The sequence below is a fragment of the Saimiri boliviensis genome, chromosome 10, assembly GCF_048565385.1.
Source record: "Saimiri boliviensis isolate mSaiBol1 chromosome 10, mSaiBol1.pri, whole genome shotgun sequence".
Classification (NCBI taxonomy): Eukaryota; Metazoa; Chordata; class Mammalia; order Primates; family Cebidae; genus Saimiri; species Saimiri boliviensis.
In genome coordinates this window covers 71378238-71397505 of record NC_133458.1, presented here as the reverse complement: position 1 = coordinate 71397505, position 19268 = coordinate 71378238, and the positions used below count along the sequence as shown (strand labels likewise).

The following is a 19268-nucleotide window of genomic DNA, read 5'->3' as shown; positions in this document are numbered from 1 at the left end:
ATTTGCCAAAATCTCGCTCATCTTTCTATAGCCATCCCAAATGCCAAATCTAGTCGCATTTCCTGATCCCCAACATAGCTCTTCCTCCAAACACCCCTGAGCACCCTTAACATATCTACTGTCTGGCACCATCACTATTACCACCAATAACACCACAATCAGCATTGCATGTGCAGTGAACCTTTCTTATGGAGCTTTTTAAAAAATGTATTTAATTAAAGCTTTTTACCCTGAGGATTAAATGAAAATCTCATAAACTAAAAAATAATTAGCTATTGTTTTTTATCATCCAATCACAGTCTGAGGTGCATGAGAGCAGACATTTTTGCACCCATCAGGGCACCTAGTCCAGCTCCTGGCACCTAGTATTCTCTAGGTTAACAGCAACAATAAGAAACATCAGAGACCAATTTGTGAATTAGCGCCTGCTTTTCCCAACAGCTTCATCAATGTGATTTCACCAGTATTCCCTCGCATCCCCGGTAGAAGCCCATTCCATTTCTTTTTTGTTTATTTGTTTTTAATCTTTTGAGACCAAGTCTCCCACTGTTGCCCAGTCTGGAGTGCAATAGTGCAATCTTGGCTTACTGCAACCTCCACCACCTGGATTCACTTAATTCTCCTGCTTCAGACTCCCGAGTAGCTGGGATTACAGGTGCCCACCACCACACTCTACTAATTTTTTTTTTGTATTTTTAGTAACGACAGGGTTTCACTACGTTGGCCAGACTGGTCTCAAACTCCTGACCTCATGATCCGCCTGCCTTGGCCTCCCAAAGTGCTGGGATTACAGGCTAGGCCACCGCGCCCAGCCCCATTCCATTTCTTTTCATTTTCATTTACTCAAGAAGACCTTCCCTGACCACCAAATCAAAGGTAGTCTTATTACACTCTTCACATTCATTTTCTTCTTAGTCCTTATCCTGTCTAAATATATGGGCTTATTGTCCATATGCTTTTGTAATGCCAATTTCCCCCACAAGTCTATCATCTCCATGAGGGAATAGATCATGACTGTGTGGTTCCCTATTGAAACAGCCATCTCTTAAATAATCGTTTGTCTAATACATATTCTGTAACTATATTATCTAAGTCTGTTGTTCATATTTTAACTTTAATATTCTATGGTCAAGTCTGTTAATCTTTCCATCATGTCTTTGTAGTTCCTGTTATGTGTATTTTAAATTGCTTCCTTGGAATATGATCCTAGAGGTGGAAAAATTGAATAGACTTCTCTTTAAGGACCTGATAAATTTTGTCAAATTGACCATCCCTCACGCTCTGGAAAAAGTGTGACTTGCATTCTCAAAGTTCTACCAGTGGCCTTATGTTATTAGATTTTTCCAGACAAGCTGGACAGAATTCATTTAATGCTAGGTAAGGTGTCCCTAGAAATTTTAGGAATCAGGTATCTCGAGTAGCAATGTTATGTTTAGCATTATCTGCAAGGAAACAGCTTTCATTACTTCTCCTCCTTAGCACTAAATCATTTAATAATCTTCTCATGGTTTACTTTTACTCAAATGAATGCATGGATTTGTCATATCCATTGCCCCCAAATAATCTTTTTGCTTCACCTCTGTCTCGACTGGATCACCCCCAAGATTTGTGGTTAACCTGAGAAGAGAAGTGCCACTCTTTTCCCAGGTGACTCTCTAATCATGGTCATACATAGCATCTTAGCCAACTGGGTAAACAACTTGACCTGACCTTTCTAGGCCAGCTATCATAAATGCTGCCAATAATAACAATAGTTCCCATCACACAGAAATGACACAGAAGAATGCAATGCACTGTGAGAGTAACTTCGTAAATATTATTAGAAGGGATGACATAGAGACAACATTTTGGCAACCTCAGTTCACATTTAGCCCTAGATCATCTCTGTGAACATCATATGATTTCATCTGATCTTTAATCAACTCACAGCACATAGAGTAGTAGTGCTGGGTAAGCTAGGCTGGGCACGCAATGCACTTTCCTAAATTAGCCCTTCCTGTAATGCATAATTTCCATTGCCTTTCCTCTGAAAATCAGAGGATATTCTTTGTAATACATATTTTTGCCTATTTCAGGTTCCACACACAGTGAGAAAAGCAAATGCATGCTTTACTTTTACTTCTGTTCTTAGGACCCAATCCAAGAAAAAGAAGGGGATTTATCTTAAATTTACTCACTTCATCAAAGAGAGTCTTATTTAGTTTTTTGGCTACTTGAACACATTTCTTTGCTGCATCAAGCTATGTAAATATTTAATAACGGATTCCAAGTACAAACAGTGACATCAAAACCTATCTGCAAGTGGAGACGCAATTTGTAACTTGCCCATATTCCCTTGACTGTTTCAGCTTAAGACAAGCACATGAGCTGCTGTGTTTTTTTCTGTCTTACTCAAGTGCAGTTGCTAGAGTCTACACTTGGATCATCCCTCAATATTCTCTAAGAACCCAAGCCCCATCCTCATCATTGGAAGATCGTGAATATTGCATGTCTTCACATAGCTGTTTCTCAAAGGTCTGAACAAAATATTTGGGCATAACAGGAAGTCACAAATTCTAGACCATCTATAGTTAATGTACACACAATGGGGGAAATAGTAGGAGAGTTAATATGGTGCCTCCACACAGGCCACACAGAGGGTTTGCCAGGACTGGTTTGGATCCCCCGTAATGTGGTCGATTTTAGAGGAGCAAAATTGACACCTATTAGACATCCAAGTGGAGAAATCAAATAGGCAATTGAATAGAAGAATCTGGCTTTTGGAAGAAAGTTTATGCTAGAGATAGAATTGGAAATCAGTCCTGTGACTTAATGCAGTCTCCTAGACGAAGAGGTCAAAGGATGACAGCAGATCCTAGGATCTCTCATGACTTTCGGAGTTGCCCATTCTGCTTATAAACACAGGGACAGGCCAGGCGTGGTGGCTTACTCCTGTAATCCTAGCAGTTTGGGAGGCCAAGGTGGGTGGATCACTTGAGGTCAAGAGTTCAAGACCAGCTTGGCCAACATGGTGACACTCCATCTCTACTAAAAATACAAAAAATTAGCTGGGCATGGTGGTGTTCCTGTAATCCCAGCTACTGGGGAGACTGAGGCAGCAGAATCGCTTGAACCCAGGAGGCCGAGGTTGCAGCGAGTCGAGATCGTACCACTGCACTCTAGCCTGGGAGACAGTGTGACTCTGTCTCAAACAAATAAAATAAGTAAAATAAATAAAATAAATAAATACAGGGACAGAAGGTAAAAAGCGGTCTTTCAGAACAAACCATCGTTTTTTAACACCCCATTTGTTCCATTCTATTTCATTTGAAACCAACTCTTTTACTCCCAACTTTCCCAAACATGGTGGCTTCATTCCCTAGTCCCTTCAGAATGTGGAAAGAGGAAAATGAGATTAGTATGAGACTTTTATGACAGGATAATGTGTCTCAACCACTGTCATTAAGCCAAGTAGGTGGCTGATGCCTGTAATCCTAGCACTTTGAAAGGCCGAGGCCGGTGGATCACCTGAGGTCAGGAGTTAGAGACCAGCCTGGCCAACATGGTGAAACCCTGTCTCTACTAAAAATACAAAAATTAGCCTGGTGTGGTGGCGGGCACCTTTAATCCCAGATACTCTGGAGGCTGAGGCGGGAGAATCACTTGAACCCAGGAGGGGGATGTTGCAGTGAGCTGAGATTTCACCATTGCACTCTAGCCTGGGGAACAAGCGTAGGAATCACAAAGATGCATCAGACAGGGTCCCTATTCTGATCTCTTTCAGTAGATGGGGGAGTCACAGAGGGATAATATAAAAACATAAATAACTATGGAATACCATGAAAGACCAAGGTCGTATTTGGAAGAAGTGGGGAGAAGTAATCAGGGAAGACCTCCTGAAGCAAACAGCTTGTGCCAGACATTTGAAGGTAGAATGGAATGTCTTAGGCAAAGATTCAGAGTAAGGACATTTCGTACAGGACAGAGTGAACAAATTCTCTGATCACAGTAAAAGGTAAGGGAAATTGACAAACTGATCCTCTTTTAATTTTGTTTTAATTAACAGAACTAAACCTAACGGAAAGAATGTGTTGCCGGAGAGAAACGGCTTGATGACCTTTTATTACCACAGGAAAAAGTAAATGTATGTGGGCCGCTCCTCAAGTCTCAGCAAAAGGAACGCAGAGTTCCTGCCATGTGCTGTTCTCTTCCGAAGAAAAGGGCATGGTGGTGGTGGGGGCGCAGGTCTTTAAGTTGTTTATTCCTTTCTCTCTGTTCAAAGGCAGAGAAGCGCATGCTTTTGAACGCGCCTTGTGGGCTACTGTAAAAGCTCTGCTCTGAGCAAGGACCAATGAGCGCTCGGAGCCCAAACTCTTGGAAACGCGTCGTGGCCAGGAGTACTTGACATTGAGACAGCCTGGGAGTTGTAAACAAGGACGAGCCTGGGCGGGACCCCAGCCCACGCGACCAGGAGCCCTGTCCCAGGAGGCTAATCTTGAGCCCACGTTGCCCCAGATGTCTGCTTCTGTTTCCTCCTCCCTGTTCTCCCCACCCTTTTCCCCTCACAGCCATGGGCACCGGTGCCAGGGCACTCCGTGGTCACTGTGCCAGGCCACTCCGCGGGGACCGCGGCCGGGGGGGCGGGGACCATAGTTCTTTCTCCTATCTGATTGGCGCGGCCCGGAGTTCAGGACGCGTCTCCAAGTCCCAGTGACTCCTCCTGTTTGGGACTGGGCGGGGAGAGTTCGGGGAGACAAATAAAACCTCGGGAGGCGGCAGCTGGTGGGAAGACGCGAACCTGGGTCTCGACCTACTGCATCTGCCCAGCCTCTTCACCCCTCTGCACCCCCAAACCCCAGCCCAGGCCGGGGCGCACGAGCCAGCCAGCGCACCTGCAGTCCTCGCCCGTACGCGCCGCGCCCCCTCGGAACCAGGCTCTGCTCCAAGCCGCCTTAGTCTCTCAAGCCAGTCACAGTCCCTGCCAGGCCGGGTGGGCGTCAAGATGAAGGCGGCCCGCTTCGTACTGCGCAGCGCTGGCTCGCTCAGCGGTGCCGGCCTGGTGCCCCGAGAGGTCGAGCATTTCTCGCGCTACAGCCCGTCCCCGCTGTCCATGAAGCAGCTGCTGGACTTTGGTGAGAGGGGACACACGGCCCAAAATGGGTCCTGGGGATGGGAGCGGCCTTAACTTTCAGCCTCGGGAGAGGGGGAGCTAGGCTCAAGCTGAACAACTGGGGTTCACGTTGCTGCTGAGCCCTGGATCTTCGACGCCAGCACACCTTTCCTTTTTCTAGATTTGGTTGCTTTCTGACGGTGGTGCCTCCAGGTCAAAGCCACCTGCAACTCTGCTGGAGTTTGACAGTCAAACTGGACGGTTTGACTCCATCTGCATACACTTCTTTCTGACCCATTCTTCCAGTCAAAATACTTTTTGCTTTCAGTTACCCTTTAACAATGGACTAGAAACCCCTCCTTCACAGCTTAGTACTTCCTGGAGAAGATTCCGAGTAATATTAAGTAGCCTCAAATTAATAGATTTTATTCCTTAGCCACCCGGCATCCTTCCACAGGGTACATCTCTCTGCATTCCTAACGGATTCTTTGTCTCTTTATTATTAGAGCTTTCTATATATTTAAATTATTGCTGAAAATATGTGAACACTTGTTGCAGTAATCTTGTAAGGAAAGGTTCAGGAGTTTAAATGTGATATCTGGAAATATCGCAAGTCCCACTCCAGCCTCTTATCGTCTCTTTCCAATTTCGTGTCTACATTCATTAAAGGATGCTGTGTTGTTGACATTGTGGTGTTGACTGAATCCTGCAGTCTTTTATAAATACTAAAAACTGTGGAATATTCTTACTCCTTGGAAGTGAAGCCTCTTCAAAAAGAGAAAACAATCATTCTCCTATATTTGCCACTTTTTAAAAGAAAGAATAAAGGAAAAGAAGGAAGCTAGGAAGAAAGGAAAGAGTCAATTAAGACAATCGCTCCTGAATTATTGATAAACAGTAACCCAACTGAGAGTGAAATATAATTTTATAATATATGTGTGTGTTCAATATTTGATAGTTAATACTATTTAGATATGTCATTTAGACATACCTTTTCCCTAACTAAATTAATTTCATTTATTATAGGTTCAGAAAATGCATGTGAAAGAACTTCTTTTGCATTTTTGCGACAAGAATTGCCTGTGAGGCTTGCCAACATTCTGAAGGAAATTGATATCCTCCCAACCCAATTAGTAAATACCTCTTCAGTGCAATTGGTTAAAAGCTGGTAAGTGGTAAACTATTTTGAAGTCTCTAGTTTTAAAACAGTTACCCGGGTATGAATTCTTATACCATGTTGACATCATAATTGGAAAACAGGTGATGTGAACAGTAACTACTTATGAAAGATGTAAGGATTTTAAAATTAATTTAGGGTAAGTTATCGTTAGGGAAGTTATAAAACTATAAACAGACATTTTTGCCCTGAAAATGTAGATTACTTTATAATAAAATTTTGAGTTCTAGGAGAAATTTGAAAAATAATTGGCATGCAATTTTAATTTTCAATTATAGAAGAGTATTTTCAATAATAAGAGTTTGATATTGCAAAATAAATCCTATGCCTAGAAACCAATTCAAATAACTACTATTTAGGGAAGGCTTAATCTTTGTAACTTACAAAGTGATTTATAGAGTGGGCTCTGGGTTCAAATCCTGCCTCTGTCACTTCTAGTTGTGCAATCCTTGGCAAGTGTCTTAAACTCTTTATGCCATTGAGTTATTATTCCCATCTGTGATTAAGGAGAGTAACGTATGTGACTTTGAGGAATGTTTGAGTGTAATTAAATGAGATAACCCATAAAAAAAGAAACAAAAACACTCAGGACACTATCTGGCATGCAGCCAGCACTCAGTAAATGTCCGTTGTTACAATCTTGTTTTATAAATGAAAATACTGAAGCTCAGAGAAGGTAGGTGACCCCAAAACAGCAAATTTTTGAATCACTGAAGCAGGATATGCACAGGTGGCAGACATGCATGACAGCCTCATCTTAATCCACTGACTGCAGAGCCTTTTGTTCATTCATTCAAGAAATACCTATATTATATACCTATAAGACAATTACAATCTGAAACATATATTCTATCTGTAATATTTACTGTTGCAGTCAAGACTTCTGCTCTTCTATGAATCAGGATAGTAGAAAAAAAATAAGAAGCCTTTAAAAAAGTTGTTTCTAAGTATTATTGCTAGAAGAAATGAAAATATTTGCCAAACGAAACAGTCAGAAAACTGAATACTGATCTGAAATAGTTAAAGAAACATTTTGAGTTAAATTTTAAGTTTGAAAGTCAAGGATTAAAAGTTGAAGCATTTTAAATTTGCATTATTTTCCAAATGTTGTGGGGGAAAGCTTTAATTTTGAATATAAAGCTTACTTTCTCTTTTCAAATTATTTGAAAAAGTGTATTCTATTTTCAGCCATTTGTATCCGACTATTAATTTTAAAACTTAAAGCACACCTATTTCTTTACAGGTATATACAGAGCTTGATGGATTTGGTGGAATTCCATGAGAAAAGCCCAGATGACCAGAAAGCATTATCAGAGTAAGTTCTGTGCATTAGAATAAGTGTTTAAAACTTTGGTTCTTTCCAGACAAATTCCTAAATTATTTTTAGACCTAAATTAAAGGAATTCAGCTCTTACTAATAAATTACTACCCCCTTACACATGACAAGTTTTGGTTTGTTAGTTTTTTAGAAGAAATATGGCATTGAAAATGATGCTGAGTGTGAACAGAAGTGGAAGACTCATTTTTGTTCCCCTTAGGGAGACCTATTTTTACTATAAATTTAGTCCAGTGATTAGATGTGCAGGAGGATTTACCATTACGTAATTTTAATACATTTTAGTGTCATTGGAGATTAAACATTTTCTTTCAGAGTAACTGATAGTTTCTAGCTTCAAATAAGAATCTTTTCTAAATCTGACAAGAAATTTTGAAAGTTTTTTCACAGTGGCATTCTAGAGTCATCTCTATGATGATATTAGATATTCATTATTATTTTATAAAGAGAAGACAATACATATGATGAATGCATTGATTATAAGGCTAATGAGTCTGTTTATGAAATTGTCTCCTCTACTCTGGTGGAAGAACCTGTAGTGAGATTCCTAATAAAGGACTAACATTTTATCATTTGATTTGTTCAGTTGAGTAGCGCAAAAAGAACTTCAGCCTTCTTTGAAGTAACCTAAGGAATGTAAGTGAATGAAATGTATTTGAACCTTCAGTAAACTCTAAATGTTATGGCTTAGCTTTGTAGATACACTCATCAAAGTTCGAAATCGACACCACAATGTAGTCCCTACAATGGCACAAGGAATCATAGAGTATAAAGATACCTGTACCGTTGACCCAGTCACCAATCAAAATCTTCAGTATTTCTTGGATCGATTTTACATGAACCGTATTTCTACTCGGATGCTGATGAACCAGCACAGTAAGTTAGCTCATCATGATCATGGTGTAGAGACATGGGGGTAGAATATAAGCCATACTATAACTAGACATTTCACTACTCAGCGGGTCACATTCTCAGTGGTAGTACTAATCATTATCCTGAATTTTAAAACAATAATTTTTGTTTTTATTTTTCAACAGTTCTTATATTTAGTGACTCACAGACAGGAAACCCAAGCCACATTGGAAGCATTGATCCAAACTGTGATGTGGTAGCAGTGATCCAAGGTATGTTCTGTATTTCTGCATTTCCCTTATTGAAAATGTACAGTATATGATTTGATATACCTATAATTGAGGTGACGCTGTAAATGAATTTACATTCACAGAGTGTTCCATTTATTTTATAAATGTTATCATCAAGGTCCTTTGCTTTTGAGAATCAGTAGTATAAACATTCGTTTAAAATATTCTTTTAAAATCCAAACATAAGTGTCTAACATGTCATATTCTTATATATTGTATTTAATTTCTGAAGTGCACATATTTATATTGCTAAAACTACAACTTAGACACTGTATTAATATTTCTTCAATAAAATACTAAAAATATATTTTATATAGATAAATCTGTACTTTAGAGACTATTTTAGATTAGGGTGATATAGACACTGAAGATTATTTGAGAACTGTACTTGGCATAAATTCATTTCATTGTTATAAAAAACAACTTCTATTCCAGATGCCTTTGAGTGTTCAAGGATGCTCTGTGATCAGTATTATTTAACATCTCCAGAATTAAAGCTTACACAAGTGAATGGTAAGTTATAAGTGAAATCTATTTTGACCTATAGAAAATTGTATATTCTCCCAATGTGATTGCTTTTTGTAAATATAAAGCAACTTCTGTGTTTTTTTAAATCTTGCCTAGAATTTGTGCACATTTTTTTTAAGACAAGGTTCTCTTTAACTATGTCAACTGGAAGGTTCCAATTCTGCATATTCAGTTGAGAATGAGGATTTATAAAGAAGAATGTTTTGAGCGAATAATATGGGATTAAAGTAGCAACTATGTTCCAATGTCTTAAATCAGAGAAAGATTACTTGCTATAGAATATGAAGGACAAGGAGACCAGAAATAGGGGGATTATAGCAGTGGAAATATCCTCTCAAAGAGGTTACCCATAAGACCTGGAAACAAAATTACTTTAAATTTCACTATAAGAAATAAGCCAGTGACAGATGCATGATTCCACTTACATGAGATGTCTAAAATAGTCACACTCACAGAAGCAGAGTAGAATGGTGGTTGTCAGGGGCTGTGAGGAAGGAGAAAACGGGTAGTTGCTATCCAACAGACATGAAGTTTAATTTACACAAGATGAATAAATCCTAGAGTTCTGCTGCTCAACATAGTGCTTATAGTTAGTGATATTGCATTGTACACTTAACATTTTGTTAAAAGGGTAGGTCTCATGTTAAATATCTTCACCCCAATACAAAAAAATTGCACTGTTGGTTTATACTACTGTTTTGGAAGCAGAACGTACTTCAAAAAGCTTCAGCTCAGCTGGGTTCAGTGGCACACACCTGTCATTCCAGCGTTTTGAAAGGCTGAAGTGGGAAGATTGCTTGAGCCCAGGAGTTTGAGAGCAGCCTGGGCAATAAAGGGAGACACTGCCTCTACAAAAAATAAAAATTAGCCAGGCATGGTGGCACACACTTGTAGTCCCAGCTACTCAGGAGGCTGAGGTGGGACGATCGCTTGAGACCAGGAAGTCAAGGCTGCAGTGAGCCATGATCGTCCTACTGCACTTGAGACCAGGTGACAGAGTGAGACCCTGTCTCAAACAAACTAACAACAAAACAAAACAAAACAAAACAAAAACTTAAATTCTGACAAGTTCTTCCATACTGTCTGAATTACTGAAGTGATTACATGATCAATGAAAGGCACTGTGTTCACTCCTTCCCATTCTGTTCTGGTAAATAGTTGTATTTTAAAACAAAACAGTATACTTAAATTGGAATTATCTTCTCTCTTCTACTTAAAGTAAACATCTTTCTCAAGTAATATTTATACAGTTTTTGTTTATGGTGAGAGTTAAAATCAAGTTGTCAAAGAGTAGCATAACAGATTAGGGACATGCAAATATAAGTAAACACTACACTAAAAGTAGAAGTACAAATAAAGAATGGAACATATCTCTAAGGATAAACAGTGTTGTTGCAGAATACTTATAGATAAACTGCTCCAACTGTTAAATAAAATAAAGAGGGAATTATGCCAGACCTTGTGTTTTCTGATTCAAACTTTGCCAAGGCCTGGAACCCTGAAGAATAATACTTTTCTTTTCTTTTTTTTTTTTTAATTTTATTTTACTTTTCAAAAAGCATTAAGAGATTTTTGTTTCTTAGTTTTCTTTAGCCTCTTTGTGATATTTAAGCATATTTAGCATATAAGATTTAATGTTTGGGTGATAAAAAAAAAGCAAGAAAAATCAGGTGTGTTTTTTACCTTGCATTAAAAACATGAAAATTATAGTTAGCATTAATTTCAATATTATGGTATAAGCATGGTGTTTTTCCTTCTATTTTAAAATACGTATGATTTTAACTCTGAAATTGTCCAAAGTAGAAATAAAATGTTCAAAGTAGAAATAATCTGCAAAATCTAATTTAGAGCACCATTCTTCCACACTGATCCAATGCCATACATTTGTGGAGAAATAAAAAAATAATCATATGAAGCAAGATGGTGCAGACCTGTCATCCCAGTAGTTTGGAAGGCTAAGGCTGGAGGATTGCTTGAGGCCAGGAGTTTAAGACTAGCTTGGACAACATAGTGAGACCCCATCTCTACAAACAAACAAACAAACAAACACACCAAAAAAAAAAAAAAAAAAAAAAAAAAAAAAACCGCTAGGTAGCAACTACAATAGCATTTTGAATAGAAGCCTGTTTTATTTACTGTTTAAGTAGAAAAGTTCTAGGGCAGGATTTGGGGATGGAGAAGACAGAGAATATGCCAACCCTCTTGAAATCTAAAATGTTAATCACATGGATATGGTGGTTTATTTTAGTGAAGTATTTGTTTACAAATTCTTAATGAACTTTATTTTTCTAGGAAAATTTCCAGACCAACCAATTCACATCGTGTATGTTCCTTCCCACCTCCATCATATGCTCTTTGAACTATTTAAGGTACGATACTTCACAATAATTGAAATTTTACCTATTAAAAAGGTTTCACAGTTATATTTTTATCTGCTTTATTATTTGCCACAAAACAGGAGCCTCAATACCTTTTCCCAAGAATGCTTCTGGTCCTCCTAAGAGAAAGAAACTACACAGTCAATGTTTGAAAAAATGCGTGTAGCTCATGTGTAGTATCAACACGTATTTGTATTTGAGAATGCATGATAAAATTCATGATGTGTCAATGTTTTAGAGCCAAGAGGAAGTTCCTATTATTTTTTCAGGTGTCCGACAAAGCACTAGTCATTTATGCATTCATTAAGAGAGGTCATAGGGTGAATGCTTCAGTAAATAGGGCCTTGTTATCTCCACCACCAGAGCCTGGTCCAGCTCCAAACTCAGAGGTTCCGGTCTAGAATTCCTGTCGGTGGCATGGCCCCATTCACAGTCCAGAATGTGCTCAGAGCACATCTGTAGTTCCTCCAATCATCTACTTTAAAGTGCATATGAATCACCTGGGGACTTTGTTAAAGTAAAAATTTTAATGCAGGAAGTCTAGAGTGGGGCCTGATATTCTGAATTTTGAATAAGTTAAGGGGTGATGCTGCTGGTCCACAATGCACAGTTTTCCTAGCAGGCCTGTAGAGCTGTGCTTCTCAAACTGTAGTGTGCATTAGAATTGCCCGCAGGGCTTGTTAAAACACAGATTCTTGGGCTCCAGCCCAGAGACTTATTTCTTTAGGTCTGAGAATGCGCATTTCTAACAAGCTCTCAGAGGATGCAGATGTTACTGGTCCGGGGCAGCCAGGTGCTAAGAATCAAATGCTTTCATGGGTCCTAAGATCAAATTAAATTAAGATTCGAAGATTAAATTAAACTGAACTTAAACCAAAAAATAAAAATACCTTAAGCTTTTTGATGCTTCTCAAGAGTTCCCTGAATTAGAGGGAAGGAAGCCTAAAAAAGTAAAATCTAGCTCTAATTCTCACATAACTCTATGCTGAACTTCCTGTTTCCTTATTCTAATATTACCGCTGTGAGGTATTGATTGTATTAGACATCTGATCTACGTTATTTCACTCTAGCTAATGACTAGAACTTAATATTACGTAAAAACCAGAAAGCAAATAGGTGGTGGCAAAGAAAAACGGGCTAAGAAAACCAAGACTGTATTTGTATGAGATTCAGCCAATAGACTGAAAACTTGTTTGAGTTTGTTCTGTGTTAAAGGACAAAGGATACTTTTTCATTGATCTGATTTACTTTTAAATTGAATGATCCAACTCATGGAGTTATTCTGCAATCACTGGTAAAAGTTAGATGATAATCAAATGCAAATTGAAATTTAATTTAGTATTATTGACTGTCCTTTTAAATAGTTAACAACCTTTTCACAGCAAGTTTTATAAAAGCCAGTAAATTGGTTCAATGATTCACTTTTCATTTGTTATGTAATAGTCTTTGGTGCTTGGATGTAAAATGTAATGGAAAGACAGAAAAGAGGGAGCTAGGAAATGGACTATAAAAACCAATTTCTACATTTAAATTAAGCTTACAAATAAGAACTTGACAGCTAGCAGAATTGTTTTTCCGTTAGACATTACTCCCAGGAGCTATATTACATGGTAAAAGAATATTTTTTATTATACATCCTACATGACACATTCATAAATGGCTATTTACAAAGCTGTTTTACTACTAACTTAAAAAAAGTAGGAACTTTCAATTACCCTCTGTGCTACTTTTATTTTAAAAAGTAAAAAAAAGTTATTTATTGTCCCTCATTCCTCTGCCATTGAATTCCTTATGGTTGGGTTTTCTTTAGAATGCAATGCGGGCAACAGTTGAACACCAGGAAAATCAGGCTTCCCTTACACCAATTGAGGTGACAGTTGTCTTGGGAAAAGAAGACCTTACAATTAAGGTAACTATTCTCTGTTTTTCTTTTGGGTGTCTCTTGAGAGAATTAAACAGAGTCAGTAGTAATAATGCTATCTGCTTTTTGCAATATATAACAGTCATGTGCAAAGTGATTTTTAAATGAAGGAAAGCCATTTTTATTTAGTCAGATGCACATTGTTCTTAATGTGTAGCTCTGATGACTTTGTTTGTTTGTTTGTTTTAGATTTCAGACAGAGGAGGTGGTGTTCCCCTGAGAATTATTGACCGCCTCTTTAGTTATACATACTCCACTGCGCCAACACCTGTCATGGATAATTCCCGGAATGCTCCTTTGGTAAGAATAATTATATGGCTAAATTCATCTCAGCCACCTGGTTCTAAATGTAGATCAAGGATTGCAAGGGACTATTTAGACAAGTTTATCAATATAGTTAAATCAGACATGAAGGATATGAGAAAGAATGATAAAGCAAGCTAAAAATGGTGAAACAAGTGGTGTCTGATTGGAAGTAAAAGATATTTATTTAGGTTCTAGGACATTAATATTAGTGAAGATGGAAACTTCCTACTTTTTTGTATTTCAGTAATCACATACACTTTTTAACCTGATAACATCTCTCTTCTCTAGGCTGGTTTTGGTTATGGCTTGCCAATTTCTCGTCTCTATGCCAAGTACTTTCAAGGAGATCTGAATCTCTACTCTTTATCAGGATATGGAACAGATGCTATCATCTACTTAAAGGTATCTCTTGGATTCAATAGCGAAATCCTATTTCTAAAACCATTGCTTCTTTTACAGCACTAAGTGCTACCGTCCAGAGTGAATTCCCCAAACTGAGTTAATGCAAATAATGACCACAGGTTATTCTATTCTCTTTCTGGTTATGTGTACATTATTTAGTATCGTAACTGACCAAAGAGGAAGCTGGGCCACACTACCTGCCTCAAGTGAAGCAAAATTGTTTCCCGAGAAGTTGTAATACATTACCGAAGTTTCAGAATGAGGACATGCGCATGTGAATTTTTTTTTTTTTTTTTTTTTTTTTTTTTGAGACGGAGATTCGCTCTTGTTACCCAGGCTGGAGTGCAATGGCGCGATCTCGGCTCACCGCAACCTCCGCCTCCTGGGTTCAGGCAATTCTCCTGCCTCAGCCTCCTGAGTAGCTGGGATTACAGGCACCCGCCACCATGCCCAGCTAATTTTTTGTATTTTTAGTAGAGACGGGGTTTCACCATGTTGACCAGGATGGTCTCGATCTCTTGACCTCGTGATCAACCCGCCTCGGCCTCCCAAAGTGCTGGGATTACAGGCTTGAGCCACCGCGCCCGGCCGAATTTTTTAAGGCAACTCCTTTTGGCATCTATGAGAGTAGCTGTACTTTTATTTTACTTAGATTTGTGGGAAATATATGCTAATAATGTTCCAGCCTGAAAAAATAACAGATATCAAGATACTCAAGACCTTAAACTGACCTTGTTAAGGAAAGCTGACTGTTCACAGGCTAACAGGGGGATGCCAGACACTCTCTGTTTAAACTTAAAAAGTTGGTGCATTTGTCTGTTTCTGGTAATGCCTAAATTTTTTTGTTAAAATCACTGTCTTGATTCTGTTCACCATTTGCCAACTATTTCAACGGAAAATATATTTACAGATAATAGCAACTAAAACATTAAACGTTCAGACTCCCATTTTGTACACTGGAATTACTTGCCAAATGGCCTTTGACCATCTGAAATAGTTAATATTATATACTTCTTAAATGAGCGCAAGCCTTCAAACTATTGAGAAAGAGCCTTTTAATAGGCTGAGTGCAGGCACCAGCGTGCTCTTATTACTATTTCAATTAAATGAATGTATTTAAATGTTTGGATACTTATCTCTGAAAGTATTTTGAATAATATCTTCCAGTGCAAATTATGCCATGCATAATTTCTTTGGTCTCATGTTTTTTCCCCCTTCTTCTTTTAGGCTTTGTCTTCTGAGTCTGTAGAAAAACTTCCAGTCTTTAACAAGTCAGCTTTCAAACATTATCAGATGAGCTCTGAGGCTGATGACTGGTGTATCCCAAGCAGGGAACCAAAGAACCTGGCAAAAGAAGTGGCCATGTGAAGAGGGACATTCAAGACACTATGGGATCAATGTGGGTCTGCACCAGTGCTGCTTCCTGAATGTTTGTGTGTGAATTCTTGTTTCGTCCAAAACAAACAACATCAACGAAAACTCCTTAATCAGAACCCTGATCCACTGAGGAATGGAGCTTATTTCTGTGACCCAGGAGAACTTAGTGCAGGATGACAGGAGTTAACAGATGGTCAGCTCCTTATTTTTTAATGTAGAACAGCTCATGAATTTATATCAAATCCTGAATAAATAAGCCTCAGTTTTCCATCTATTTTTGATAACAAGAATGAGAAAAAGAGTGAGCATGAAGATGGTGGTTAGTAGTTTCAGTAGACTGATATTTTAGGCCTCTTGTTCACATCAAAGGATACTGGTGTCAGAATACCAGCATTTTCCTGCCATAAAAAGGATTAGCGCGTATGTGGTTAGAAATGCATGTAAACGTACATTTTGAACATATTTATGTGCTCCGGAAGGAAAGGCTGGTGATTTAAATAAGGTTTACTTTGAATGAGGAGGAACGAGTCAAAACATTCTGTTCAAAGTTGCAGTGAAGGCATCAACCTATGTAAAAACTCAGAAGGAAGGCTCCTCTGATAAAAACACAGCTCCTTTTTTATGCTGCTTTTCCTGTTCACTTTACTCACTAAGTGAACACTTATTGTCAGGTGCCTAGTCTTGAGTGAATTGTTAGATGTGCACTTATCTCGGGATGTTGAAGATTGGAGAGAGAGAATTGCCAAAGTAACAGCAAAAATATCTCTTACTTTGCTTTGTTTGTAAACAAATCTGTAGACTGGAAAAACTAGTGTCGGGGAAAGAAATCAGATATTCAGAGCCTAACTCAGTAGGAAAGGCTTTTCTCTACCTTGAAATGATGGTAATCCAAAGGCATCTATTTTCTAGGCTTAAAATACATATTTTTATATAATTATTATGTTCTCTACACTCCAGCATTAATATGTCTGTTTAAAAATTTCTAATTCTCAAATGGTTCAAGAACATTAGAATTTAAGTACCTTTTGGAGTAATTTGTTTAAACAAATAGCCTGGACGTAAGAGATTCTCATGCCAGCATGCTTTCATTTGTGAGTCATTGTGACTGAGAACTAATGAATGACACCTGAAATGCATATGGTATTTTGGGAGAGTTAAGGCATAATATGAAGGTTGGTAGGCCAGTCATGCTGATTACTCTTAAAGAAGAAGGAATGGAAAAATTAAAGAAGGAAGGAAGGAAAGAAAGGATATAGGATGGTAGGGAAGAAGAAGGCAGGCATTTTTCTATTTTTCCCACAAATTATTTCAAAAAATAATCTATGTTTTCATGGATATGTCATTGGCAAGAGGAAGAATTGGTGTCTTTCAAAACAGTATGGCTTCTTTAAATGGCTCTCACTCTTATAAGATAGAAGGCTTTTATGAGATAATAAACTCATCTGTGTCAATTAACATCTAAACTGGCATATAGAGAAAAAGAAGGATTTTCTGCATTATAAAACAATCAGTATGGTTTATATGTTGAATTTAACATTTGTGTGTAATTTTGTGGTGGCCTGGTGTGGTGCTTCTGGTAATGGTAACAGATCCTCAACTGTTTTTCAGATTTTATCATCATAAGTTGTAGACAGTGATATTTCTTAATGGTTGGAGCCCAGCTTATGCATTTCTGATTATACAAAACAGTTTTCAGTAGGTTATTTGTCATTTCAGTTTTTTACTGAAATTTGAGCTAAACATTTTTACATGTAAATACTTCTATTTACCAAAGACTTTAATCAGTTGATTAATTAATTAACCCAAACACTGTGAACTATCTTTAAAACAATAGAAAAAAGAAATGGTAGTTAACTCCATTACATCAACCATGCAAATGGACTCTGATAAAATAGAAATAGTCTACATTGATATTTGTGAAATCTGTGGAAGAACTTTAGGGTTCTAGTGGATGGATACTGAATACTCAGGCTCACTTAAATTATTAATGTATACATTGTGTTTTTGTCTTTATGCTATGTACAGAGAAATGTGATAATTTTTATAATAAATATTTTTTTATGATAATAGAAGTCATTGTCTTTTAAAGTTCTTTTCTTAATTTACCTTAAGATACCAAGAATTTGAGTCAAGATAACATAGTACAATGGTGTGTTCACCTACAAATATGTATTCAGTAATCATTTTGCAATGCATATGTTCTCTGCATATTTTTGTAAATTTAAAGCTTCATTTTATGTCTGTGTTTGCATACAAACAGTGGAGTACCAAAATAATTATCTAGATAACTTAGGTTCCCAATGACTTCTGGATTAAATATCAGAGTAATAATAAGGTGGAAATAGGATAGAAATTACTAAGTTAAAGTGTGGTGTGTATTATCTTTGCTCTCTTTAGTGCTTTTCTTTACTATTTTAATCCTACTTTATCATTAGACAAGATCCTTTGTCTACCTTTCAAATGCCCTTATTGACAAGGTTCTACAAATAGGGGGCTGGGGTGGGAAGGAGAGAAGGGAAGGAGGAAAATAGACTAGAATTAAACAATAACAGTGGAAAGAGTTTCCCATAACTAAATTAGAAATCTTGTCAAAATACTTATATTTGAATAAAAAATGTCATCAGCCTAAGGCATTAGACCCTAAAAATCTTGTAGTAAGGTTGACATTTTACTAAAACACATTTAGTGAGGTTGACAATAAGACTATCCCTTTCCTTGACTGCCTTCATTTCTTCTGCTTCTGTTGAGGAAGCACTGAATCATGTGTAGCTAAGAGAAGCATGCACCTGCATGCACACACAAGATCTAGCTGTACAATTTCCTTGGACCAAGCTGCAGGGAGATAGAGAGTTAGTGCATGCCATAGTCTCAGAACCTTCACTTGTGTTCTCTTAATAACTGTGAAAGTTTGAATCCTACAACTCTCCATGTCTGCATACATATACCTGTTTGACTCAAGTCAATGTGTATACTCCAAAGGATACTAATTTTCAAGTACAATCAAGTGGACCAAATTTCCACCAAAATGCTCTTTAGACCATTTCTCTCAAATTCCACGTTTGGCTAGGAATAGTATTTGCTCTCAACTACAAATGCATATACAAAAAGAGAAAGAGATCATTGTGAGCTAGTAACTTGGGCATCAACCTTGATAATTTCATTATTCTCCTACTATACTTTCAGGGATGCACTTACATTTAGATGTATACCAACACTGAAAATGTGTGTCAAATCTTCTGATCATCTTGGTCTGTCCTGGTGGAAGAATTAAGAGATTTTTATAATTTAATAAGAACCTATATAACAAGTCACTGAGCCCTACGATGAACACCTAGAGAGTAGGGTTCTATCTTCATTAGCATTCCATTCACATATCTCTCTTTTTTAAACATTTATCTTTTCTTTGCCTTACATCACAGTTACTTAGGCACTCAATAAATATTCACTGCCTAAATACATAAATGAACATATGAATAAACTTCTGGCCATAGAACAGTATCCTGGCATTTAAGGATAGATTGGAACTCTATATTAATAGTACATCAAATTTTATAAGATCTTATGCTGGAAGAAGTATTCAAGAAATTGTATAATATTGCAGACACTATGAGA

The 19268-nt window shown here is 37.6% G+C and overlaps 1 protein-coding gene across 1 annotated transcript; it reads left to right on the top strand.

Moving 5' to 3' along the window:
* Positions 1-4744: 4744 nt before the first annotated feature.
* PDK4 (pyruvate dehydrogenase kinase 4) lies at positions 4745-17728 on the top strand. The gene is made up of 11 exons (XM_003921226.4): positions 4745-5111; positions 6116-6257; positions 7510-7581; positions 8294-8478; positions 8640-8726; positions 9180-9257; positions 11565-11641; positions 13461-13559; positions 13761-13871; positions 14166-14279; positions 15507-17728. Exons 1-11 carry the CDS (start codon positions 4982-4984, stop codon positions 15645-15647), a joined length of 1236 nt encoding a protein of 411 aa, XP_003921275.1. The 5' UTR covers positions 4745-4981; the 3' UTR covers positions 15648-17728.
* Positions 17729-19268: the final 1540 nt, after the last annotated feature.

Excerpts from the sequence above, each read along its gene's own strand:
- PDK4 (XM_003921226.4), top strand. The coding sequence starts at position 4,982 with ATGAAGGCGGCCCGCTTCGTACTGCGCAGCGCTGGCTCGCTCAGCGGT. Across the intron at positions 9,258-11,564 it reads AAAGCTTACACAAGTGAATG|GAAAATTTCCAGACCAACCA; the intron begins GTAAGTTATAAG and ends TTATTTTTCTAG. Across the intron at positions 13,872-14,165 it reads ATTCCCGGAATGCTCCTTTG|GCTGGTTTTGGTTATGGCTT; the intron begins GTAAGAATAATT and ends TCTCTTCTCTAG.